The sequence below is a fragment of the Maniola hyperantus genome, chromosome 5 (assembly GCF_902806685.2).
Source record: "Maniola hyperantus chromosome 5, iAphHyp1.2, whole genome shotgun sequence".
NCBI classification, from domain to species: domain Eukaryota; kingdom Metazoa; phylum Arthropoda; class Insecta; order Lepidoptera; family Nymphalidae; genus Maniola; species Maniola hyperantus.
In genome coordinates, this window is record NC_048540.1 from 7,352,332 (window position 1) to 7,379,579 (window position 27,248).

Here is a 27,248-nt window from a genome sequence, read left to right on the forward strand (position 1 = left end):
GTTTTTTTTAGGTACTACAATTATAGTGCAACGGGCGGGGTTTGAACCGTCAACCATTCGGTTTTCAGTCCACTCCTTTACCCGTTGAGCTATTGAGGCTCTAAAGTAAAAAAGGAAATCCTCTCTCTGAGGATAGTGTATCAACCTAAATGAGAATAATTTGAATTTCAGATGCGGCGGCAGGCTCGGATTTCAGCCGGCGGCACGCTTATAGCGCGTTCCGCCTCAGCTTTGCAAGGTTAACCTCTTTTACCTACTATTATTATTTTTGAGTAAGATCACCACCCTTTTGACCACCTCCCTTTCGCAGTGGATCGATAAGATCGATTTCGGAAATATTAATTCCTAAATAATTCAGGTCTAGTCCCGTAGACCGTAAGTATACCTAGTTAGTAGTCGGGTAAAAAGGGCGCTCGCTGATCATTATCGTCTGAGCGGGTGCTTCTATACAGGAACTGAAAATGATGCTTGATTGAGCAGGAACTAAACTTCCAACTTTCAAAAATATAATTCCATCAACGACACTTTTAATAAACTTTAAAGTTAGTTTGTTTAATAGTGAATTTTCTTCGTTATAATATTTTATCAAAACCGATTCACACTTATATTATACTTACTATATTCACACTTACTAGATGCTGGCTCGCGACTTCGTTTGCATGAATTTAGGTTTTCTCCGTTTAATATTTATCACAACCAATTCACACTTATATTATACTTACTATATTCACACTTACTAGATAATGCCCGCAACTTCGTTTGCATCAATTTAGGTTTTTCAAAAATCCCATGGTAACTCTTTGATTTTTGGGGATAAAAAGTAGCCTATGACCTTCCCCGGGATGTAAGCTTAATCTGTATCAAATGTCATCAAAATCGGTTAACTGTTAGGCCGTGCAAAGCTAGCAGACAGATAGACAGACACACCTTTGCATTTATAATATTAGCATGTATAAATTATAAGTTTTGGCCCATACTTAGTAGGTGACGTTTATGATTTCAGTTTGGCTGTGGTTGCTGCTTTTTGTGTTCCAAAACGAATTCCGGATATCGAGGTCCATTCAACCTGGGGTAAGATGTCATTATTTTTATGTCTACGTACTGTACGAGTATGTCAGTTAGTTTCTCCTTTTAATTTAAATATATAAAACGAAAAAGTGACTGACTGACTGACTGACTGATCTATCAACGCACAGCTCAAACTACTAAACGGATTGGGCTGAAATTTTGCATGCAGATAGCCATTATAACGTAGGCATCCGCTAAGAAAGAATTTTTGAAAATTCCACCCCTGAGAGGGTGAAATAGGGGTTTAAAATTTGTGTAGTCCACGCGGACGAAGTCGCGAGCATAAGCTAGTATTATTAAAAGGAGATACCAACTGACATACTCGTACAGTTCAAACCCTTGGGTCTATAGAACCTTGATATCTTACATGGAGGTTTTCCTCCAGGAAGGAGGAGTAGGAGTACTTATTTTGTACCTAGATGGTTCTAGGCACTAAAATAACTACTGAAATTATTATGATGCCTTTTAATCTTAAACTAAACAATAGAGTTTTGTAACGCCATTTTATAAAAAAATCAATATACTTTATTTTTCCTACTTTTATACCTTATTATCTAGATTCTAGATGAAAAGTTTTTCTAATTAATTACATCATTTAGTACCCACTAGTTACTGCATCTCTTTTAAATATTGTAAGTTCAATTATTATAACTATTAGATCTTAGCTACGAAATTCTCTTTTAATTTCAGTATTTGGACTTCGATAATCTCCCTGACACAAATTTCACTTGTGCTGGCAAGGTGATCGGTGGCTACTACGCGGATCTGGAAACCTCCTGTCAGATGTTCCACGTGTGCACGGTCGGCCAGCAAGAAGAACCTATGGATATTAAGTTCCTCTGCCTCAACGGCACAGTTTTTGATCAGGTATTATTCCAAGTGTATACGTAAGGTAGCTTATGATTGCGAGTTCGTCCGCGTGGACTACACTTTAGGGGTTGAATTTTCAAAAACCCTTTCTTAGCGGATGTCTACGTCATAATAGCTATTTTCATGCCAAATTTCAGCGTGATTCATCCAGTAGTTTGAGCTACGCGTTGATAGATCAGTCAGTCAGTCAGCTTTTTCTGTTTTACAGATTAAAAGTGAAATTCGCAAACAAAAATACAAGCCACATAGTTGTGCAAAATAAACTGTAGGGCATGGTTCTTATAATAAGCATTACATGCAGAATATTCGTTCCAGGAGACAAGAGTTTGCGAGAGAGTAGACGAAGTAGATTGTACAAAATCTGAAAAGTTCTATAGTTTAAATTTAGAATTATATGGAAGCACTACGCCACCAATCATACAAGCTGAACCAACAAAACCTCAAGAAAAATCAACAGAGCGAACGCACCTGTATAGTAAACCTAGTAGTACGACAGAAAATTCAGACCCGGTAATAAATGAATCGCCTACAACATCAGACAAATCAATGAACCACCCAACAGACCCCATTGATTCTACTGAAGACCCAATTCAAGAGAGCAAAAAAGATGAATACCAAAATACATCGACATATCCATCGTCTTCATCGCCATCAAAACAACAAGAAATACAACATGTCGAAGGTACGTTTACGAAACTTTAAAAACTCGCAGAATTATGATCTTATTCTACAACTTTTTTAAGAAAGTAAACTTAATTTACTATTTACAGAATATGAAGAAGAAGATGACGCTATAGATGATGAAAATTCCTATTACGAAGAAGATTACTCACATCCACAGACGACAACTACAGTTCAAACCATCACGACTACATCTGCAACAACAAAAAGACCTTCAAGTACTACGTTGCTGCCGTCAACTAAGCGACCAACTCCTGCAACACATTTGATTTCGTCACCTCCTCCGTCCATTTCATCTTTCTCACCTCCGATTCATGCTTCGTTAACGCCTTCTGCGCCACCTTCGTCAACTATAGATCCGTCACTTTTATCACCACAAGAGTTTATTTACCGTCACCGAGGACCAGGATCGGAAGCGATATCTTTTCAACGTCAGAGTTTTCGTCCAGCTGACGGTGTATACATTACCCATGCTCCACCTCACCAATATGATCACTTTCAATACGAGTCTTCTAGAACTGCACCACGACCAGTTGTGAATCGTCCAGTGCCTTTTGTTCAACGTCCTCAACCAACGCCATTCCGCCCAACTACAATTGATCCACTTGATCAAATTCTACGTCCAGGGCCAAATGCTCAGTCTTCTGAAAAACACGAGACTCCAGTGAAAATTCGACCTCAATCTCACCATTCGCACTTGCCTGTACAACAACCTTTGCCGTTCAATCCTTTCTATTATGATCGGAAAAGAAGTGACGATGGGATCCCTGAAGATGAGTCATCGTTATCAGCTAGATCTGTAGCGCCGCCAACTATAACAGCCAGAAGGTCATCTAAACCTAAAAGTCCACCTCGTGTTATAGTCACGGCTAGTGCATCTGTAAGTGACAGCAATGGAAAAAAGTTAAATTACACGGTTGGAAACGTAGTCAGTGCTGTCAAGCCAATAGTAGCGATTAATTATGACGACTATAAAGAATCAGATCTTATTTTTGATCCATTTTTTCTCGATGTGCCAAAACTACAATCGCGACGTAAAACTAGATCAAGCAAATATAGAAAAGTTGTTATTGTTCCTGTACCTGCACCAATGTCAGATAATACGATGTCAGAAAAATTTTCGTCCACTACATTTTCCCCAGTAACTTCACGAGCCACAACTACAAAATTATCATCAACTACACCGAAGTCTACAACCACTGTAGCTTGGAATCCACAAGATTATGTCGATGATAATTACGAGCCTCATGCCTATATACCACCTGTACCTCCACTAGCGGTGCTAGTGACACAAGATCAGATAAAATTTAAGAATCAAGAGAGATCACCGAAAAACGATGTAGTGTGGAAAGTAATAAACGAAGTGAAGTCCGCAAACTTTCCAAAAGAACCAACTAAACTGACGTCCTCTGTAGCGCATACAACCTCTAGTCAAAGTGTGGGAACTGAGGCTACGGAGGCTACGGTGGCGGTCACCTCACCGACTCCTATCGAGGCGCCCGCCTGCATTACTTCGCGCTCCACTGACTGTCAGATTCGTGCCTAATAAATAATAATTAGCTCACTTAATACATAGATAAGTAGTAACATATTTAAATAGGTAGTTAAATTTAATAATTTTATGAAACCGTTCACGTCTGAATCGTTACTTTTTTTTTATTAATGGTAAACCAGAGAAATGAATTAAATCTAATCTTTCCAAAGTTATCACCATCATCCGTTGAGACGTAGTAGGCGTGATTCTTACTCTTGATTACTGCACACAAAGAGACAAATCTTTGCGTAAATTAATTTGTGCATAATGTATATTATATTTATATCGATGAGAAAATAAAACAAAATGCTGTACATAAATAATATGAATTTTAAAATAAACTGTAAGTTTCTAATGTTTTTTTTTTTTTTAATTCCTAGTCTATAATATTATCGTTATTGAAAAGTTACAAACAGTTCTAGAAAAATAAGAAAAATTAGGATGGACATAAAATTTGGATGGTGTGTTTTTTGTAAAAAGTAGGGTGTCCATTAATAAAGGATTTTTCGAAATTCCACCCCTAGTGGATTAAATGGGGGTTGGAAGATTATATGAAAATCCTATGTTTCTAAAAATCAGCGTTGAGATTATATTCTTTAAATAATAAAAACCTGTATAAGTTATTTTGGAAAACCTCACTTTAAGGGTGGTAAAATAAGGGGAAATTTTAATTATTGCTAACTTGAAATTTGGACTTTTAGAGAGTAAGTTAAGAAAAGATTTTACAAAAATCCACGAGGTGAAATAGGGGTTGAAAGGTTACATGAAATTCCTATATTTTTGAAGTTAGAGTTCCGTACCGATGGGTACTGACGGAGAATGAGTGTGTAGGTAAGTGAGGCCTTTTGCAGCAGGATAATTTCTAATCTCATTAGAAAACAGACAGTTTACGCGGACGAAGTCACGGGTAACTGCTAGTGCACATAAAGTTAAATTGGCGCGTGGAAAGTCATCTTGTTCGCATATTATAAAAATCAGAGACAAAATCATACGTCAACTTTCATAAATTTTAAATTCAATGACATGAATGACATATGCTATGAAAATATCCATTTGTCTATAAAAGCGGATCTTCATTTTAACTTAAAGCCTTCGAGATTATTATTAGGTCACTATTATATTATATCCGTTATATCATACTACATATTATATGAGAGCAAGAAATCATTATTAAACTGTTGAATCTATTTTATTTGTATTTTTCGAATTTACGTAACGATCATGTCGAACACCAGTATAATGAGTGTAAGAGAAATGATAGACACATGCTTTGGAGAGCCTGATGTAAGTTTTACATTTTATCAATAGCCAGCCTTCCTTGCCACATCCCACAAGAGCAGCAATAGGTACCTACCTACTATGTGAAGGTGTAGCAATTTTCTTAAAGAACTAAACCTATTTCGGTTAGGTTACGTTTGAGTATTTTTTTGTTTACTTAAGAGTGAAATGTATTTATCGCCAATGATTTTTAGCTTATTTCGTGGTATAACGAGAACGACATATTTTAATGTAGATAACGGGTACATACAGAACAAGAAATAGGGTAGTTCGCTGCTACCCTTGACAGCTCGGAGTTCGAACTTAATCTCTTGTAGCACCGCAGTCCCGTCGTGGCCACGACCCATGCAATTAGGTTGAAATATCGACAAACATCAAAGTGATCGTGGTATGTACTCGTTATCTACATTAAAATGTGTTTATCACCTTCAAAAGGTAACTTGATGAGACCAAACATTATGTAGTCGGTACAGATCTCTAAAGATCCAACCGTATTTCAGGTAAATATTGTCAATTTCAAACTTATGCAGACCATACTATACCTTCTCGCTAGACAACAGCGATTACTAGAACGTAAAGTCGCAATTGAATTTGGAAAAGTTCCCGTTCCTAGGACGTCTAGCCTTTCAGTTACAGAAGTGAAATTGAAAGCAAGTGTTAAAAAAAAGAAAAAAATAACAAAACCTAGCGGGGGTCTAACTGCTGGTGCTGGTGGAGGTGTGTCTGCAAAATCAAAAGCTGATATGTATTATAAATCAACCACAGATGAAACGACAACATCTACGGATAAAACTCTTAAATCAACAGCAGAGTCAGTCTCGACAGATGCAACTTTTTCCAAATCAACAACAGATAAAACATCTACTTCAAAATCAACATCAGAAAAATCGAGAACTGGTAAAGTATCTTCTAAATCAACCAAAGATATATCTAAAACTTTAAAATCTATAGCATCTAGGGGTGAAGCACATAATATTGAAGCGACCGTAGACAAAACTGCAACTCTTAAAGATGTGTATCAGACAGAATCACCTTTATCAGATAAATCTGCTTCTATATCGACACGTGAAACATCTAAATTGGTGTCTAAAAAAACCAAATCCTCATCAGATAAGACTAGAACCGATAAAACTTCAGCTAAAGGTCATGAAGATGAAGCCATAAGTGGAAAAGCTAATAAAAGGGTACATATATTTTTTCCTTATTTATATTTTGTAACACAATGTATGATAATTCACACTTTCATTTAGTTTTCCTCTCAGGATTATCATCATCTTTTGGAGCTTATTGAGCAGCAAAGAGAACGAGTGTTACGAGTCGTTAATCAGGTGCCTGCCAAAAGTTATCAAGATACACTTAATTTGTCCTGTTTTTCTTTTTTTGTCCTTTTTTTAGCTTTTATCCAGTATCCAGCTGCTGTGTACAGCAAATATTATTTTTATTATTTATTTCTAGTTTATCGGTAAGTGACAAGATAATAATTCAATTCTCTTTTATATGTTTATACTCGCTGATTCACCTCGGCTTCGCTCGATTGAAAATTCTAAAATCCTTCTATTTGGGAGTCGATTTTGTAGAGAGGAGCAGCGTGCAAAATCTCAAGTTTCTAGATCCAGTGGTTTTAGCTCTACGTTATTAAAATTAATCAGTCCGTTTTGCCGTTTTCTCGGATTTTGAGAAATTAAAAAAAAATTAAAACCTAAATCCAAGTGGATGAAGTCATATGCATCATCTAGTCGTGTTACAAGTGTTTACAATAGTTATGAGTAAGCAGTAAGCACTAATACGATAAATAAATCTGATGTGTCCTTATCGAGTCATATCATTATTATAATATTATTTCACATTTTGACTTGATATTCAATTTTATTCTAGATCTCTCGCTGCTCCGCCGACCTTGAGCTAACTAAATGCAAAGGATTGGTATCCGTTGATGGATGCCAAATTCAAACTCATTGCTTTTTTTATTTGAATAATAATTAATGCCAACGGTTTTACATGTGAATTTTGAAACACGCCGTTCACTCAAAAGACACATTTAGTTGATTACATTTTATTTTTTTACACTTTTCTCTATAGAGAGCTGATTCACGTGAAATAGCGGAGAAAACACCAACACCCATGGCTTCTTTAGATTCAATAGGTACCTTCTATCTATCATATTTCTCATTCTTGTTACTTATTCAGTAAATGGAAATTAACCTTCGATTTCTATTCACAGAAGTACAATATGAAAAGCTTCTTGTTGGTAAGAATAGATTATTTTGTTAGTGCCTTTTTTTAAATACTAAACAATACTTAAATGCATCAATTCCATTTTTTTCAGTTGAACGAGTACCCGTTGAAGAAGCTGAAAAAAAGATAGGTAAAAACTACAAAGATTTTACTCGTAGCTGTTTCAAAGATTCTCAACTATTTTTAATTACGTAACTATTTATTTAAGGGCGTTTACGTCAAGACAATGTCCCAAAGTTGGATATTGTAACAAAAGACGAATTTGATGAACTAGTACAGGCAGTGAAAGAAATACAAACAAAATTTGGATTAGGTAGTGAAGCTGAATTACCGGAAAATGTGCAATTAATGGAAGATCTTTCACGTAGTGCTTCTCTGACTGATGCAAGAGCAGCCTTACTACTATCTGCTCGACTTGAAAATGTTGAAAAATCTTTAGTTCTAATGGAGTCTTTGCTCACTGATTTAGCTGTCAAAAAGGGCATCAAAATAAAACAAAAAAGAGACGCAAAAGAGCGAACCTATGCAGTACAATACACACAGATAACTGTTGATACACCTGAAATAAATGAAATTTATGAAGCATCCAGCGGTCCTACAAACACTTCAGGAAAGTCTGGTGTAGAAACCGAAGATTTTCCAACAAATCAACTTTCAGAACCACCTTTCAATGAAACGGAAGATCCTGTCATGGAAATGTTGGAAGAAATGCCGAAAGCAAATAAAATTAACTTGGATGTTTTAGAGTGAGATGCAATGCATAAATGATTTATTAAATAAATTATATAGTTATTACTTATTACGTCGTAATAAGATAACTTAGATCTGTATAATTTAAAATTTTGAACAAAATCGTTCTATGTACCTTTTTACGAATATAAAATTACAGAATTGAATATTCTGTTGTGTCAGATTATACACCTACATTTATCTAGGGTTTAGTGAAGCGTATAAAATTTTAAGCGATATTTCCCTATGAAAGTATAAACAGACAGACAAATAGACATGCACATAATACTTGCATTTCTAATTTTAGCTATTATCAACGCTGCATTAATATTAATTGTAATATTAGTTTCAATGTTTAATGATAAATGCAAATTACAGTGATGCAATGCAAGAACTGTATGAAGAGTTACTTAAATATGTGGAAAAGCTAACGAATCAAGCTATCAGTAATGCTAACAAGGCATTGAAAACTGCTTGTAGATTAGGTAAAATAGGATCTATAAATAATCATTATACTAGTATTAAATAAGTATTTGTTTTCATTTAGGCATCCACTTTGAGTCTTATGATTGACATCAATAATATTCTACAACTAGAAAATGAAATCTTAATCTTTTATTATGTAATAGAGATAAAATTGGACGCAACAATGAATGTAGACACTCGGATGGAGTGTTTGGAGACATTGATGTCTGAATATGCTGGAAAAATTAATGCACTAGATACCAATCTGTCGTCCCAGGTGAGTGTATTTCTTTGATTATACCTACTAATATTATTTATTATTATTGAAGACTAGCTGACCCGCGCCGGCTTCGCTCGGGTGGAGTATTTCGGACTGGGAGTGTCATCGTGAAGCCGTTGCTTGATACCTAAAATATCAATTCACTATCAGAAATTCTAAAATCCCCACGATTTAGGACTTTAGTACTTTGCAGCATCAGGATTGAGGAGTTAGGATCCGAAGTTCAATGATGTAGCCTATGCTTGGTACCTAAATTAATTTTGTATCATCCGCAGTTACTGAAACATTATAGTTTACGAGTGCTGTACCCTACATCATCAGGGTTGGGGAGTTGGGACTTGAAGTCTGAGAATAAAGTCGTTGCTTGGTACCTACAATATGAATTCACTATGAACACTTCCTGAATCTTGATAACTCAGGCGGGCAATAACCCTGCAGCATCAGGATTAAGGAGTTGAATCCAGAATTTTTTATGTGACCACCACGAAAACTTTTTTGTTGATTAAAAAAAAAAATGCAAATCGGTCCAAAAACCTCGAAAAAATCGATGTAGAAAAAAGAACCACCTCCTTTTTGACAGTCGGTTAAAAACCGATGACCTTGAAATATTTACGGAACAATCTTTAAAATATCCCCTTTCTAACAAAAAAAGAATGAATGAAATCGGACTACGCGTTAATGAATTACAACTCAGTATACATTTTAACTTTCATCCCCTCTCCTACGGGAACCATGCTGAATTTCGGGATAAAAAGTATCCTTTATTCTTCCTCATAGTATGACCTCAAATCGTACCAAGTTTCATTGGAATCCATTCAGTAGTTTCAGCGTGATGCGCGGCCGTGATACAGACAGACAGACAGACAGACAAACAGACAGATAGACAGACAGACAGACAAAAATGAAAAAATTACAGTTTTGGGTTCAGTATAGATTATAGAGTGCCCTCGAAAAAAAAATTCAAAATATCTTCAATGTAAGTACAGAATTTGACTTGTTACAGTTTTATTATAAGTATATTGATGATTGATATAAATGTGGATGCCACCTGCCACGAAATATAAATGTAAAGTTGCGACAAGCACAACGCATAACTGAGTAGATTCCTGCGGTAGTGGAGCGGTGCGGGAGGATTGTGATGACGTGACGCGAGAGCTCCAGTGATTCGTCAACTTGTATGGTAACAACTATTACCACAATCGCACCGTTCCACTATTGGAGGAGCCTACTCAGTTATGCGCAGTAGTCAGTAGGTACCAATCGTAAAAGTGGACAACAAAATATTTTTGGCTAGGTTGAAAATTATTTATTTTTTAAAGTAGGTAGCAATTAAGTTTTTCCAACTTCTTTTCCTGTACAGATATCGAATTATCAAGAACAGTTAACGCAAATGCAACATGACTTAGAAGGTGGCTTAGAAACTATGGCTGAAGCTTTAGCAAATCCCCCAGGGGAAATCCCAGGTATAAGTACTGGCATTTATAATATTAAAACAGCATTATAAGAATAATAACGAAACTACTTCTAGAGCTAACCTAACCAACTATAAACGTATGTTACAGGCGCTGCAGAGCTTAATACAAATTTTGGTAATATACAAGTACAGTTTGAAACTATCAATATGAAACAAAACGATTTAAAGGAAATTCAACTAGTGATGTCTTTAGACGTTCAAGTAAATTATTTAAAATAACACAATACTATATATTATCTGTTATAAATTAGGTAGGTATACATATTGAACGCGGTATTATACACGACGAACATAATCGATTTCAATACTTTTCACCACTCTTTCAGCAACTATACACTCTTTCATCATCTTTCATAAATATAATATTACTAGATGATAGATCTTCGTCCACGCGAATTTAGGTCCAAGGGAATTCTTTGATTTTCTGGGATGAAAAGTGGCCTATATCATATACAGGATGCAAGCTGTCTCTGCACCAAACGTCTAAATCGATGGACGCTGAAAAGCTAGCAGACAGGCAGACGGACAGACACACACTTTTGTATTTATAATATTAGTATGGATATTTACACTATGACTGCTTTGCTGTTAAAGAAAGTCAACATCTAGTCGGGATAGATATTATATTTATAAAGTCAACATCAATAAAATTTGTTCAGTTTACTTACTTATTTTACTCGTAGGCTTTGTGGAAAGAGATTGAATTACTACGTGAAATCAAATCAGACCGCGACGAAGTAGCAGACGCACTACGAGACAAAGCCGGACTCGATGCACTGAACGGTCTCGTTACCGTACAGCAGTTTGATGCGGTGCGCGGTGATTTTGAACAACGAATTGGAGCTTCATACGATAAATTCAATAATCAAGAGATTGTTTGGCAAGTAAGAACCTTCTCCCACTAACTAAATACTAAACACATACATTTTTGCTAGCTCACTGCCCCAAAAAAAATCTAACCTGTGATAAAAGTCGCCGCCATTGTCATGTTTGCCATATTATAATCGCGACATTTTTTGCGACTGTATCGCTGCAAACTATAAATAAGTAACTAAATATGTACATGTTATCTTTCAGAAAATCATAGACGATCTTCTGAGAGAATTGAACGAGAAAGCTGAATTGGAACAAGTATCAGCATTGCGTGATGATGTAAATAACAATCTCGAGAGACTCCGAAATAAAATCCATACGATAATGGAGATAGTTGGGGAACCTCGCGCGGCTGCTGTTTCCAGAAGACTACTACGCGATGCTGCATGTCTTTCTTGTTCAACTCCTGCACAGATGATTTTGGAGGAGCCTACTCTACCAGCGTTACCTGCTTTCTCGAAAGCATCCACTCGTCCACCTACTATAGGTGCCGAAGATACAACAAAGCCGAAGGAAGATGGAGATCACGGATTATGTTATCCTGGACAGCCAATAGCACATCCGAGAGATCCGAGGTTGAATAAATGACAATAATAATTTATACAATGAATCGCACTAAACGATAACTCTATCTAAACTCGTAATAAATAAAGTCTGGCTGACAATTTTAGTTATGATGGCCAGGATGATCTAAAAAAATTACCTAGGTACCTACATTAAAACTTCACACACCTTGCGTACCCAGTATCGAACCCTGGATCCTTCGAATATCTACGATACTGAAGTCTGCCACTGTCATTCAAATTTTTGAAAATCCGTCTAAAAACGTAAAACGATTATTATATTTTATAGCACAGTATTTATAGGTCCAGATATTGGGGCTCCTACCTACTGTAAAAAATTGTTGTATAAATAACCTAAAAAGATGTGTCATAACTACATAAAAACTATATAAACCTACATAAAATTAAATAAAAACATTTCAGATCCTTTTTTTGCCGAAGATACTGCGGTGGGTCCCATACGGCAGTAAGTGGCGCATTAAGTCGTGCCCCTGCTAAATTGACTATAAGCAACTTGCGCCGTGAAACCACTGGAGTTGGTTCTGATGGAAAAGTAAACCTACATCATTTAAAGTATAAGTATTCACGTAGAGCCCTTCTAGAGGTAACTGCGACCTTGCTACGTTCTCACCAGGGTTGTTGTGCCAATATCCGCGGATGCAGATTGTTAGAAGTTCACATCCGCGGATGCCGATGCAGATGCGGATTTCTGAATTAATGCGAGTGTTACGCATTTGCGGAGGCGGATATCCGTATCCGCGGTCACCCTTGTCGGTTACCATTTTACACTTTTTGATTTACGGTCGGTTACTATTTTGACACTCTAGCTCCACCTACTTTCCTTGCAAATCGTTACTTGTTGCAAATATGAATCTGCATCCGTAAAAGCTCCGCATTCATTGATGCGAATGCGGATGTCCCAATTAATGCGAATGTTCCGCATTTGCGGATGCGGATGCGAATATCCGTAACTTCTACTCGGTGGTAACCTCCCTGGTTCACACTAACGCCAATGAGTGGAGGAGGAGACATGGCGTCTCCTTATTACGACCGAGCCTTGTCTCTACTACTCGCCACTTCTTTATACCTATGCTGTGCCTTCTTAGACGATCCGTTTTGTTTTTTCTAACACCAGAGGTAGCGCAATAAATAGCCGTCGCACGTCGCTCTATATTTTGTCAGTCGATTCGTCGACAATTTATTTACGATTCGAAGCAGATTCGAAGCAACCTGTCGTCAATGGCAAAGTGTCACGTGTGTGAGAGCCTTTACTCAGATAATTTTTTTAATAATTATTCTTATGGCGCTAGGCTACACTAGCCTTCCGAATTCCGAACGCGAGACATCAAGATTTTTATCCATATCCAAAAGATTTCTGGGTCTTTCATTACTAGGTACTACGTTAGGTAAATAAAGTATAAACTTAATTACAATTTACTAATAGGCATTAGATATAGGTACCTACACATATTCGTATATCGTGTGATTACAGGTGTATAAGATGGATGGCCAAGAGAAAGAAAAGAAACCATGTCTGCCTTGTAACATACCACTTATTGTGTCTGAAGAAGGGAAAGGTTTGTACTTATCAACTTATTAGGAATGATCACACTAAGGCGATCCTGATCCATTTTGGATCCATCATCCAAGATCGTATTATTATTGAACCTGTAAGCTATTTTTTTTTTGAGAGATCTATTTTTTTAATATTACAATAAAACTTAAAGCTAGCCTTATCTAATTACTATATAAATCATGACCGCGTGGAATGGTGCCAACAATACTGGCTGCATTTCAGCGCTGGACAGCCAGGCTGATCCGTTGCGCAAAAAATGAGCCAGCCCTTCTGTCACCAGATGAGGCTATTAATCGCTATTTTGCTCTATTTACATTCAGTAAGAAGTGTGCGTAATCCCAGCAAAATAATGTTGAATTTCTGGATTTGAGTTGGATAGATTTTTAGTGCGTAACGTCGTGTAATTGTGCGTGAAAGTTTTAAATTTGTGCGTCCAACGAATAAGTAGATATTCGAAAAAAACGCGTTTTGCCAGGAATTCGTCATCCCAGCTACACATTTTTTTCCCAATGGACGTACAAGAAAAAAAATAGGTCCATGAATTAGTGCGTTTTAAGAGGTAAATGTGCGTGCTAAAATTAAATTTGTGCGTCATAACACTTCGAAGATATTCAGTTTTTTGCTGGGATGACGTTTAACCATTTCTTATATCTCTTAAACGGTTAAACGTATAGATGTGTTTTTTTTTACACATGTTGCTATGAATTTGTGCGTAATGTTTGTAAAAACAGAATTAAAAAAAAAATTACCGTTCAGTGTTTATAATAAAAAAATAAAATAACGTTTTTAGGTCCTAGTACTTTAAATATGACCTCTTAAGATAAACTTCTACCGTTGATTTGTCCCTTATAACGGCCCACAGTATCTTATCAAGTTTCATTGGAGTATTTTAAGTATTTATTGAATTATGAAGAAAATTACTACGACAGGACTACGATATTTTTCGACATTTAATTGGTCTGAGTTGGCTAATTAAAATTTCTACCAATAATTAGTGCGTCAGCTCATTTATCCATCTGCAAAAATATAGCCCAATACACAGATAAATTATAGAGATATAATCAAAAAACCTATAAGATGCGCAATGCAATGATAAACCGACAAAGTTTGAATAGCCACAAAAAAGCGACCGTGTCATATATCGTGCTAACCTTCCAAAATTGATAGTATTGTACCATTTCTTTTCTGGTACATGTGCGCACAAAATTATTAAGCTTTTTATTAATCATACTAATATTATAAATGCGTGCATTATTGTAAAGTGTGTTTGTTTGTTGGTTTGTCCTTCCATCACACCGCAACAGAGCTACAGATTGACGTGATTTTTGCATAAGTGACCCGTTACATTTAGAGAGTTCCCACGGGATTTTAACAAACAAAAGCAAACAGTCCTATTGTCTGGTCACAAGCCATAATTGAACAATAGAGTTTTCTGGAAACTGTTAAACTAAGCCACCCGTTCGTCTTCAAAACACGGCACTAAAACTGAATTTTAAAACTAATAGGTACCAAAGGTTCCGACCACAGCCATCTGTACTTACAAGCCATGCTATTAAGTTTGGCAACGTCGCAATTAGGATCCGCCGTGAATCTGTGGCATAAACCGATAGAGCTACAAGTGTACTAGTGGACAGCTTTCTATAGGCTGTATCTAGTTATATTTACAAACACTATGCACCTACTTACATTACAAATACATAAAATCATTAGTTTTTGGAATTACGTATTGAGCACATACAGCCACCTACTCTATAATTTAATGTAAGGCAATATCTAGTAGTAGTCTTTCGTAAGAATGTAGGAACTTAAAACTTGTTTGAAACTTTGAAGATCTACCTACTATTTCACTAAAATAAAACATAAATGAGGGTAATAGATATTTTATTTCCTATTATAATTAGAGTTAACAGTTATTTTATTTCCTGTCCTTTGTGATTGTCCTTTTCTTGGGCTTGCTGATGTAGTTGTTGACGACGCTCGCTGTTCATACAGCTGTTCCCTTTTAGAGGGATCCATCCTAGATGTTTTTTTCGCACTTAAGTACTTAGGCAGGTTAGGGAAAATATGGGGCACTGCACCAGCTACTAGTTGATTCAACGTGATTTATCTCTATTTCTAGATTTTTTTACTATTTTGTTACCTACTGTTGATTATTTTTATTGTTATGTTAATATGACAAATTATGTTAATACAATAATTTTAGATTACCTACTTAATTTACAATCGGTATTCAGTCAGTATATTGATCAACTAAAACTTAGAAAATAAAAAATATATTGAACTGTTCTGTTGTTTTAATTTTCACTAACTATTATGTACGCACCTGTACTTAAGTGCGAAAAAAGTAATGGTACAATACTATCAATTTTGGAAGGTTAGCACGATATATGACACGGTCGCTTTTTTGTGGCTATTCAAACTTTGTCGGTTTATCATTGCATTGCGCATCTTATAGGTTTTTTGATTATATCTCTATAATTTATCTGTGTATTGGGCTATATTTTTGCAGATGGATAAATGAGCTGACGCACTAATTATTGGTAGAAATTTTAATTAGCCAACTCATAAAAAACTCGACCAATTAAATGTCGAAAAATATCGTAGTCCTGTCGTAGTAATTTTCTTCATAATTCAATAAATACTTAAAATACTCCAATGAAACTTGATAAGATACTGTGGGCCGATATAAGGGACAAATCAACGGTATAAGTTTATCTTTAGAGGTCATATTTAAAGTACTAGGACCTAATAACGTTATTTTATTTTTTAATTATAAATACTGAACGGTAATTTTTTTTAAATTCTGTTTTTACAAACATTACGCACAAATTCATACGCGCAACACATGTAAAAAATATCACATCTATACGATTAACCGTTTAAGAGATATAAGAAATGGTTAAACGTCATCCTAGCAAAAAACTGAATATCTTCGAAGTGTTATGACGCACAAATTTAATTTTAGCACGCACATTTACCTCTTAAAACGCACTAATTCATGGACCTATTTTTTTTCTCGTACGTCCATTGGGAAAAAAATGTGTAGCTGGGATGACGTATTCCTGGCAGAACGCGTTTTTTTCGAATATCTACTTATTGGTTGGACGCACAAATTTAAAACTTTCACGCACAATTACACGACGTTACGCACTAAAAATCTATCCAACTCAAATCCAGAAATTCAACATTATTTTGCTGGGATTAAGTAGCATTCGTACTGATAATATTATGGTTGGACCGATGTTGGACAGTACGCTAAGAGCTGGCTTCCACTTGTCATCTGTCGGGCTCGGATTTTAATCGGATGTTCCAGTGGCAAAACATTTTATATGAAGCTATTCACACTAGTCTGAAATTCAGACTAGTGTGAATAGCTTCATATAAAATGCTCTGAAACCGATTTTGTGCCAAAATGTTCAGCCATTGGAACATCCGATTAAAATCCGGGCTCGACAGCCGACAAGTGGGATCGGACTGTAAGTAATTTAAATATAATCGATTGAGTTTCTACTCGTAGAAACTAAGGTACAGCTTGAATCCTAATTGGTCTAGCCTTATGGGTTTGTGTTTGTATTTCAACTTGCGTCAAGGTAGGTATGCGTCATTTAAGCTGCCGACGCAATGCATGCAACAGCGCATGCGACGTCTACGCATAGTAGGTATTTAATCTAAAGTTGCGCGTTTTGTAGTTACTAGGTAAGTCACGAACGAGGAAGAGGATGCAAAGCACGTCTGGGTAGTAAAAGCATGCTACGCAAGCTGAAAGCGCACTAGTGTAGTTAGACCTAATTATTAAGCTTAGTACATAAGTGAGCTGAACGATGATTAAAATAATTATAAATAAGTTTATGTATTTATCCTAGATTCTAGATTTGAAACCGGTTCTGAAATGGCCCAATTTTACGTGTTTCCTGTTAAGACAACAGTGGGCCGAGCAGCAGACGCTAGCGTCTCCGTGACCCCACCACTACCTCTTGATGAGGACTAGGCCATGAAATCGAATCAAATGACATAATATTATGTACCTAGTTAGTTGCCTGTTATTATAATATTTTTTAGCAATATTAAATTAATTAATTCGAATATTAATTACGTTTTATTTTTATAATTTCTGACGAGCATACTATAATACAGATCAACTTATTTTAATGGTTTTATTTAGTTAATGAAATTCTTTTCGTGTGAATCTTGTTCGTGAGAAAATTACAGAAAAAAAATCGCGCTCGATTCGCTCGTGCTTATGTTCCTCAAAAATTATGAATGTAGTCAGTATTATCCAACAAGACTTGCGAAAGAAATACCACTCGCAAATTGCTATATATATATCTATATTTTATAATAATATTATTCAGTACCTAGTTAATTACCTACCTGCTTGCTAGTTGCTCTTTAATTCCTATCCGCTTTTATTATACCTACCGTAATAATGTAAATTACCTTACCATTATTTTTTTTAAGCGAGCCACATACATATGCGATTCTAACTATTTTATCAGAGACATAATCTGTCTCAATAAATAGCATCGTCATAGTGTAATTCTCTGTTCATAGACACGCAACTCGTTGACAGTTGGTTGATAGTGACAGTCACACTTAAGGTCACACTTGACATTAAAAGCTTGACAATTTGTCATTGACGTTTGTTGTTTTGGAAACGAGAAGTCAGTGAGAGTTTTCAGTTTTTATTATATTTTAGTAATTAAAGTATATAATAGTATCTACTTGTTTATTAAAAGTATGAATTATTACTTCTAACATTAATTAGAGCACTTAATTGGAGCGATTCATTAAATTCGAGCTGTTACAATTATTGTTATTTTTTACACGTTGAATTTCATCATCCTAACCTATTTCTAATAAGTGAATCCTCTAAGTTACAAATGCATAAAATACTCGAGTTTCAAGCGGTAGTGTTAGCAGCGGGAAGAGGTTCGCGCTTGCCTGATGTTGGTGGGACAGTCTCAAAATGCTTACTTCCAGTGGGACCCTACCCGGTCCTGTGGTATTCCCTGAATATGCTTGAGAAGTATGGATTTCAAGGTGAGCTTTCATACCCTTGAATAAGTAGGCACCTACTATTACAATTCTTTAATTATGTTAAAATATATATTTTTTTTTATTATTACAATAAAACTTAAAGCTAGCCTTATCTAATTCTATATAAATCATGACCGCGTGGAATGGTGCCAAGAATACTGGCTGCATTTCCGCGCTGGACAGCCAGGCTGATCCGTTGCGCAAAAATGAGCCAGCCCTTCTGTCACCCGATGAGGCTTAAAATATTGTATAGTATAGTACTTAATATTACATTTTTGCCTTAGATTACCTCTCAGTAAACTTAAACAATATTTTTTACATAAAACATAAGTTAACTGTAACTGTCATATTATAAGTCTAATAAAATCCTTTTAAAAATTATTCCTTTTCAGAAACAATCATAGTAGTACTCGATGAGGATAAATCAAACATACTCAATGCATTGGAAAAATGTCCTTTAAAAATTAAATATGAATTAATAGTTATTCCATCTGATGAAGATTGGGGTACTGCAAACTCCCTCAAACACATCAGCAGTCGAATCACAACTGATCTTATAGTGGTATCTGGAGATCTCATCACTAATGTAAACCTAAATGAAGTTCTATACCTCTACCGCAAACATGATGCAGCCCTTGCTACATTGTTCTTTAATAATGGCCCAGAAGAATGGATAGAACTCCCCGGTCTCAAAACTAAGGCAAAACCAGACAGAGATCTCGTTTGTATTGATAAGGAAACTGAAAGACTTGTTTTTCTTGCCAGTGCTAGTGATTTTGAAGAAAATATAACAATACCCCGCATGCTTATGAAAAAATTTAGAACTATAAGCTTGTACAGCAGATTATTGGATGCCCATGTGTATGTTATGAAGAATTGGGTTTTAAACTATTTAGTGGAATCAGATAAGTTTACGTCAATCAAAGGAGAACTAATACCGCATATAGTTAAAAAACAATTATCTAAACCTAAAAACCCATTGGAGAAGAAGGGAACCTCGGAAAAGAATGTTGATATGTCTAAAGATATTTTTGATTTTGCCATTGATCAAGGATATGAGAGTAAAATTAGGGATATGTCAAGTTATAACGACCACAAACTAGGCAGCAAAGGAGTATATTTCAATGATGTTCTCAGGTGTTATGCTCACATACCAAATAAAAATACATTTGGTATTAGAGTCAATACTTTATCAACACTGTATTTATCAAATAATAAGGTAAAATAAGAAGATATCATTATTTTGCAAATATTTTTAAAAAATCGGCCAAGTGCAAGTCGGACTCGTGCACCGAGGATTCCATACTACAGTCGTATTTTTTCAACATTTTGCATGACTAAATCAAAAATATTATGGATAAAGTATGCATGGGGAGTACCCTATGGGTTTCTTGACAGACACGACAGACAGACAGACAACGAAATAAACCTTATAAGGGTTCCTTTTTTCCTTTTGAGAGTAAGAGTAAAATGGGAAAAAGAAATTAAGCTAAATTAGACTTAGTTTTTTTTTAAATATTTTTTTTATTTCTCTTATTTTTATTCAGATAAAAGTTAGCCCTTGACTGCAATCTTACCTGATGGTAAGTGATGATGCAGTCTAAGATGATAGCGGGCTGACCTGGAAGGGGTACCTATATTGATAAAATCTGTAAATGTTATTATGACTTATACTACTTAATATTATAAAGTGTCTGTCTGTCTGCTAGCTTTTCACGGCCCAAAATCTGGTAAAGTACGCGGCAGAAAGAAATGTACATCGGCCATTAGAACGGTTATATTTCGGCTGTGTTGTCACTGTCACTCATACCTATATGACGTTTTGTCGGTCTCAACGACAAAGACAATGCTATACAAATCTGCTATCTCCTTCTAAAGGTTTATGTACATTACTTTCTGCTGCATATAGAGAAGAAAATTTATAAATATGAATTTTCAAAAAATATGTGTTTGTTTGTTTTCAGATATTATCAAAGTGGGAGGAACTTACAGGTACTACTCTAACAGATAGGCTTCATCCCAACAGTGAAGTAAAAACAAAACAAATTGATGAAACATGCACAGTTGGAGAGAAAAGTGTTATTAGTGAAAAAACCTCTATAAAGAGCTCATTCATTGGTGCCAACTGTACAGTTGAAAACAAAGTCAGATTAACAAACTGTATATTAATGAACAATGTTACAGTCAAAGAGGGGTAAGTGCATCTGCAGAAAGAAGTTAGTATAGTGCTCTCTCTGTTACGTAATCCCTTACAAATGATAGAGGCAAAAATCTCAGTGGGTGCTAAGTATTTTGAGTCACTAACCAATCGCAGACGAAACTATGTTTTCTAATTGAATTACGAATGTTTATTAAAAATATTCTCGAATTGAATTTCAAATGTTTTTTGGTGCCTCAAAATAATTGTTAGCGTCCACTGAGATTATTTTTATCTCTATCATTTTTATGGGATTATGTAACAGAGAGAACGCTATACTAACTTCTTTCTGCAGATAGAGTATAGTAAATGAATACAATAATTTAAGAACCCTACATTAGTCTGGGTTTTACCCGAAAAAGTACGATTTTAGTCCTTATTTTAAAGGTGAACTGTACTTTTTACAAAACAGTTGATAGAGTTAAAATGGCGCGTGAGGAGTCATTTTGTACGGACTATAGATGCATTTGACGATTCAAAAGAACTTGTAAAAGTTAATTGAACAAAAAATATTTTTATTTCATTTATTTGGGTCGATCACCCATCAAGTTACCAACTTGTGTCAACGTTGCTTAACTATCGCAATTGATCGGTATGCGTTGTCCCGACTAGACCACACGTCCCTCGAAAAGTTATAGTCTCTTAATATCACGCAGGCGTATACGAGGGCAAAATCTAGGTTTTCTAAATTATATTTTACTTTCAGATGTGTCCTTCAAGACTGCATTATATTCACGGGCGCTACCCTGGACTCCGACTGCAGTCTACAGTACTGTCTCGTAGGTCCGCACCATGTAGTGCCAGCTAAGTCAAAAGGAAATCACCAACTATTCGCTGAAACCACCGACAGTATGATTACTCTTGGATAATACTAATTGGACTATTTATTAAATAAGATTTTTACATATAACTTTTGTTTTAATTTTTGATTACTTATATTTCGTTTATATCTAAAAGTAAGTTACATATAGGTAAAATTCAAATAGAATGATCAAATTTTTCTGGTTTAACAGATTTTTTAAAGAATTTTAGTCAGGTTAATTGGTGGGATTTGAACCGCCCCTTGAACCGATTAATCTTTGGGTGTTGATAAAAACTAACCTTTCCTGTACTGTCTATAGATTCAATCAGCATATTTACGTCCACTGCATAGGTCATCTTGAAAGCACGCCACCACACACGGTTCTCCGCCTTCCTCATCCACCCACTTTCCGCTACCGTCTTAAGAAGTTCAAATCGTCAGTCCGGCTGGTATGGAGGAGGACGACCTCCACTACTGTGGCGGTCGTCTCACACTACGCTGACTGGTATGCGGTCTCCACTCTAGAACACTTACAGCTTGGTAGGTATCTACCTATATTTTGAGTAACGTCAGACCGAATAAATAATCTTGATTCTTGACCAGGCAAACAAGAAAGTTCGTCCGTGTCACAAAAGTGACAAAACAGTACTTAATATGGCACTGATGATTTGAGGTGAGGCTACGCACGGTGCACTAGTCGCCCAGGAACTCGGTCGACGGCGACCGAATCGAATTAGAATCTGTAATTTATAAGGAAGTTGCCGGGCGACTAGTCGACTGTTATCTAGATACGAAACTAGCGTAATATGAGCAAGAAATTACAAGTAGCAGTCTGCCAATCCGCACTTGGCCAGTGCAGCGGGGTGGATTAAGGCCAAATCCTTCTCATTCTGAGAGTAGACCCGTGCTCAGAAGTCAACCGGCGAAGGGTTGATCATGATGATGAATGAGAAGTAGCTAGGTAAATAAAACTTTCAATTACATGTTTACTGACATCACATCATGTAGGAAACGAACACAAGTCACGGTTCTGAGTTGATTGGGTATTAATGAGACATTCTCCGGACATTATTATCAAGGTACCCACCTAGATGTTTAATCAGTGATGAAACTGATTGCATACAAGGGTACCAATACCTATTCAATTAAGTGATTGTCTCTTTGAAATGCATTGCATGTAGAATTTTTAATGTTTCACCGCTACTGTTATTTAAACATCGCGGCATCGGCTACCTGGATTTGTACTGACTCGGGAATCGAACCTTTTGCGAATAAAGTGGGTAGGTATATATTATTATCTACCTTTGCTTTTGGATAACTAGGTACCTGATAAAGCTAATTTCGTCGCTCTTATTTTATAATTTTTATAGAGTTTTACCTACATTTCAAGGATGTTTCTAAATAATTTTAAATACATATATACATATATATTGGCAGCATTTTGATTTTATTTTATGTTTACGTAATTAATTATCACCATTACATTATTATCTTACAAATTCCACAATTGACAATCAAAAAGTGTACAATAATGGTAGGTAGGTACCTACCCAATTAGAACAAATTCTTTGAGTTTGGTCTCAGAATACTTTGGATTTGAAATATTCATTAGTTCTGGATATTACCTACCCCCACATTCAAACTCACAAACTTTACCTGTTTATACTAGAATAGAATAGAATGTTTTTTTATTCATGTAAACTTTTTAAAAGTGCTTATGAATAGTCAGGTTTAATTTACCACTGGTTCGGAATGCCGTTCCTACTTACTTACTATTAATATACTTAATATTAGTATATACCTAGTTACCCTTTTCTACACGGAATTGCCGTAACTCTCTAAAATATTTGTCGATAGCCAAAGCTGAAGTCTCCTATCATACGTCTGTAGTCTGGACCTGAGCTAACTTAGAATTTACCGAGATACATTTCCTAATGGTTACGAGTAATGAATCACCTAGATACTTCTAAAATTGTAGACACTCAGTGCTTTATTAAATTGCGGCATTTTATGTTACAATCGAGATGTATCTAAAAATTACCAATCGTTAAGCACTTATGTTGATTTAACGTGTCGTAAGCCCGACGGTTAACCGTGTTTGCTATTACGTAATCTGATGCAGCTCATCGGATTGGGACACAGTTGTGCAGGTTACCTACATTCTGTATGGAATGTAATAAGGCAATTATTCTCACAAGAAAAACATCTCGCACTCACTCGAACGAGCGGCTGCTCCGTTCGCCCCAAGAGTTCCTATTTCGTTGGACGACTCCTTGCAGTCCAAACACAATCAGTGAAAGAACACTTTCTCATGCCTTTTGTTTAGCATTGTGTCGCACTGTGCTTGGATTGCTGTTATCTCTATTCGAAATAATTGGCAGTTGGCACGAGTCCGATTGAAATCTAATGTAGCTTATCCGATTTTATTCAGACTTTGACAATTAGACTATGATCTGCCCTACTGAAAAGTGAATGCAGTATAAGATGGAAGCAGAGAGAGGTAGAATGACAGTTTAATTAAACCCATACTTCTGATCGCTACAATGCTAAATCGCTTAGAGGCTGCCGCCGAAGCATAATCGACTAGACTTCAAGCCAATTTCCACAAACTGGCCTCTAATTCAAGTCAAGGTGGTCGGTCGTAGTATGAACTCTTATTAGCTTCAAATAATATACTAGGTCCCTACTCTCTAATATTAACGTTTGTACGAAATATAGCAGTAGTGTGTGTTATTTACTTACATAGTTTACATGTCTGGTGACAAATTAAGTAGGTTTGTAGGTACCTAGGTAGGTATCTACTCTTGTTTTTCAAACTATTTTAGAGATGAATCAAGCAAGGTTTAACAATAATTTTAAAAAGTCGTTATCGATGTCTAGCTAAATAACCTTCCATACTTCATTAACACGTAGGTACGGTCTACCTATTATTTATTACTTTTACATATTATTCTAATATATAGCTTCGGCTTCCTTGTTAATAATATGTTCGTGACCGATGGACTTCATAGGTAGGTAGATATTAGTCATGAAAGTTGGTCATATTGTACCCATCTATAGGTAGGTAGGTATAATATGTTATAGAGAAACCCCGAATTTGTTATGGCGAATAATCGATTGGTGATTCCCTTTGGCGAATATCAACTTGAATTACCTATCTACTCGGCATAACTATTCGACATCAATAACGATACCTAGGTACCTAATAATCAGTAATATGAATAACATATAAATAACTATAACATGCTCAATCTAGTTGCACGATTTTTCTACATATCCTACCGAAATCCGACTTTCCTAGGATTTCTAAGAAAACAATTTAGGTAATTGTCCACAATTTTACATATTTTATAATATTAATTATCAGTTTGTAGATAGGTACTAAGTACCTATAGAGTTAGAAATAAAGTAGAGTAGGTACACACCAGTCACCACTCACGAGCCATTGCGCTAATCGTAAGCAGTTTGTCTATATATCTTCTTCATGTGAAACTTCATGATGTGGAAAATTTACTGGAGTAGGTAACCTAAAAGTTCTCAAAACTATATCAATCATATAGACATGGCACCAGAACTTAAAATGTGCAAGGCTTTGGGCCCTTTGGTGAAGCATTAAAAAAAGGATGGCCACCGAACAAAATTTTATTTTCTTCATACAAAATTTAATTGTAGGGGGTGCAATTTGTGTGCGGGGCGTCCCCCTGCCTCATGTACCATCATTGCCATCTTGACCTGTCGCGGACATTTGTGTCAAAATCATATAACAACAACATTGTTTGGTAGCTGGTATAGATACGCAAACACTAAACTGTTATAATAAAGTACCTACCTACAGTGCCCTCTTTCCCACTGGGCACTCTGGGCTCGTGCCCAGGGGCCACGATCGATAGGGGCCCACTAGACGCTGCCACCAAATCACCAAACTATAAACGACCGACCGATATTTTATTACCGAAAAACCTATTTAATATTTGTTTCTATAAAATCAAAGGTTTGAGTTTGACCTTTGATATCCTTTGATTTGAGGGCCCTCTCAAACATAGGACCATAGAGATTGTTAACCAGTCAAGACTGACTTATATCCGAGCCTTCTTGTTTTTACCTACTCTGGCAAGATCATAGGGGCCCCGTTATTCTAATGTGCCCAGGGCCTCCAATAAGTTAAAGACGGCTCTGCCTACCTACTCTATTTATTACAAGAATGAATATGATACAGCACGTATGACTACTGAAACAAGTGACTGTGGTGTCATGTTCAGGTTATATTATGCTGTTATTCGGTATCAGTAGTGTTAGCGACATTGTCTTTGCTTAGTGTTTAATTAAAAAAAACCGGCCAACAGCGAGTCCGGCTCGCGCAACGAGGGTTCCGTACTACAGTCGTATTTTTCGACATTTTGCACGATAAATCAAAAACTATGATGAAAACATAAAAATAAATAAAAACCTGTTGTAGAATGCACAGGTAAAGCCCTTTCATATGATACCCCACTTCAATAGTTCAACGGTTAAAGGAGCGGACTGAAATCCGGATAGGTCAGCGGTTCAAGCCCCACTCGTTGCAATAAAGTCGTGGCTAACCGGTATTCCTAACACAACCTACGCTTAGTTGGAGGTGAAAGAAGAATATTTCTCGTGTTTAACACCTTTAATGTATTTTATTTTTAACAAAAAGAAAGAATTTCTAGGTAGGTAAAATTCAATAGGTGGTCCTAACTGGGTGTAACCGTTCGCATGATCACATCATCAGTATGAGCAAAAATGTGCATGTGAATTCGTGTGCTGTCAAAAATCGCCAGTACAATTTGATAACCTCACAGAAAAACAAACAAATGTCAGAGATGATAACAGGCGTGCTTTCCTATAACAAGTATTATAGCCTGCAGCGTATGAAGCCGGTAGATGCTGTGACGACTTTTGAATTATAGGCAAGCTGTTGGCAAACAAGATCAAGACAACCAACGAACAACAAGACCTAAGAAGCAGTTGAGGCATAACTTTCCCGAGCCGCGCACGCGTACCAATCTACCTACTCCGACCACGCTTGCAACACTCGGAAACGTTCCAAAATTACGTGATTCCGTTTAACATTTCAATTCAGTGAAGATACCATCGCTCCGTTAAATATTTAGGTATTATATCAGTTCGGTAATACCGAAAAATAACGTGTTTGTTTGTGTGCACATTTACATCAAGCGAAACCTGAAAAGTACGACAAAAATCACACTGTTAACTTTCAAAACATCTGATCACATTATTGGGTAAGTTCATTTATTCAGTAACCTTCATAATTGGGTATTTAGTCATGTACCTATTTCAGAAAGAATTTCCTTTAAGTACCAAGTAAGTTCCTACTAAGTAATAAGTGCACACGTAACACCTATTTGTATTCTAGAAGGACTCGAGGAAGGAATAAGCACTTTCAACACGCATGGGATGTATGTTGTTACAATGTTATGTTATTAGTTCTTTTAAGTATATATTTAGAGCGACCAATTAAATTTTTTAATTAGGTGTTACGATAGACATCTGGATTTTGTAATTGGTTCTGAAGTTTCATTATTATTTTGTAAACAATCCTTACTA

General features: G+C 36.0%; 4 protein-coding genes across 8 annotated transcripts in view; all 4 read left to right on the forward strand.

The window, feature by feature from the left end:
• The window catches only part of LOC117982045 (uncharacterized), a 66,763-nt gene extending 62,255 nt beyond the window's left edge, over positions 1-4,508 (forward strand). For both annotated transcript variants that reach the window (XM_034968320.2, XM_034968322.2), the window contains 5 exons: positions 172-238; positions 1,004-1,071; positions 1,759-1,935; positions 2,254-2,620; positions 2,709-4,508. In XM_034968320.2, the coding sequence (XP_034824211.1) occupies positions 172-238; positions 1,004-1,071; positions 1,759-1,935; positions 2,254-2,620; positions 2,709-4,165 (2,136 nt within the window). In that variant the 3' untranslated portion in view covers positions 4,166-4,508. The remainder of the gene's footprint in view (positions 1-171; positions 239-1,003; positions 1,072-1,758; positions 1,936-2,253; positions 2,621-2,708) is intronic.
• An 866-nt stretch (positions 4,509-5,374) lies between these two features.
• LOC117982107 (putative leucine-rich repeat-containing protein DDB_G0290503) lies at positions 5,375-17,614 on the forward strand. The gene is made up of 16 exons (XM_069498684.1): positions 5,375-5,437; positions 5,932-6,615; positions 6,694-6,759; positions 7,511-7,574; positions 7,653-7,679; positions 7,758-7,796; positions 7,875-8,412; positions 8,774-8,880; positions 9,025-9,137; positions 10,501-10,603; positions 10,703-10,815; positions 11,298-11,498; positions 11,692-12,062; positions 12,474-12,603; positions 13,543-13,627; positions 17,490-17,614. Exons 1-16 carry the CDS (start codon positions 5,375-5,377, stop codon positions 17,612-17,614), a joined length of 2,829 nt encoding a protein of 942 aa, XP_069354785.1.
• Positions 17,615-18,255: 641 nt separating this feature from the next.
• Positions 18,256-21,770, forward strand: eIF2Bgamma (eukaryotic translation initiation factor 2B subunit gamma). The gene is made up of 4 exons (XM_034968400.2): positions 18,256-18,666; positions 19,056-19,882; positions 20,628-20,857; positions 21,567-21,770. Exons 1-4 carry the CDS (start codon positions 18,507-18,509, stop codon positions 21,727-21,729), a joined length of 1,380 nt encoding a protein of 459 aa, XP_034824291.1. The 5' UTR covers positions 18,256-18,506; the 3' UTR covers positions 21,730-21,770.
• Positions 21,771-26,428: 4,658 nt separating this feature from the next.
• Positions 26,429-27,248, forward strand: part of LOC117982108 (pancreatic triacylglycerol lipase-like) — a 38,334-nt gene continuing 37,514 nt past the window's right edge. The window contains exon 1 of one of the 4 annotated variants that reach the window (XM_069498858.1): positions 26,429-26,923. The gene's annotated coding sequence lies outside the window, so the exon portion shown is untranslated. The remainder of the gene's footprint in view (positions 26,924-27,248) is intronic. The other 3 variants (XM_069498857.1, XM_034968399.2, XM_069498856.1) reach the window with 3 other exon arrangements.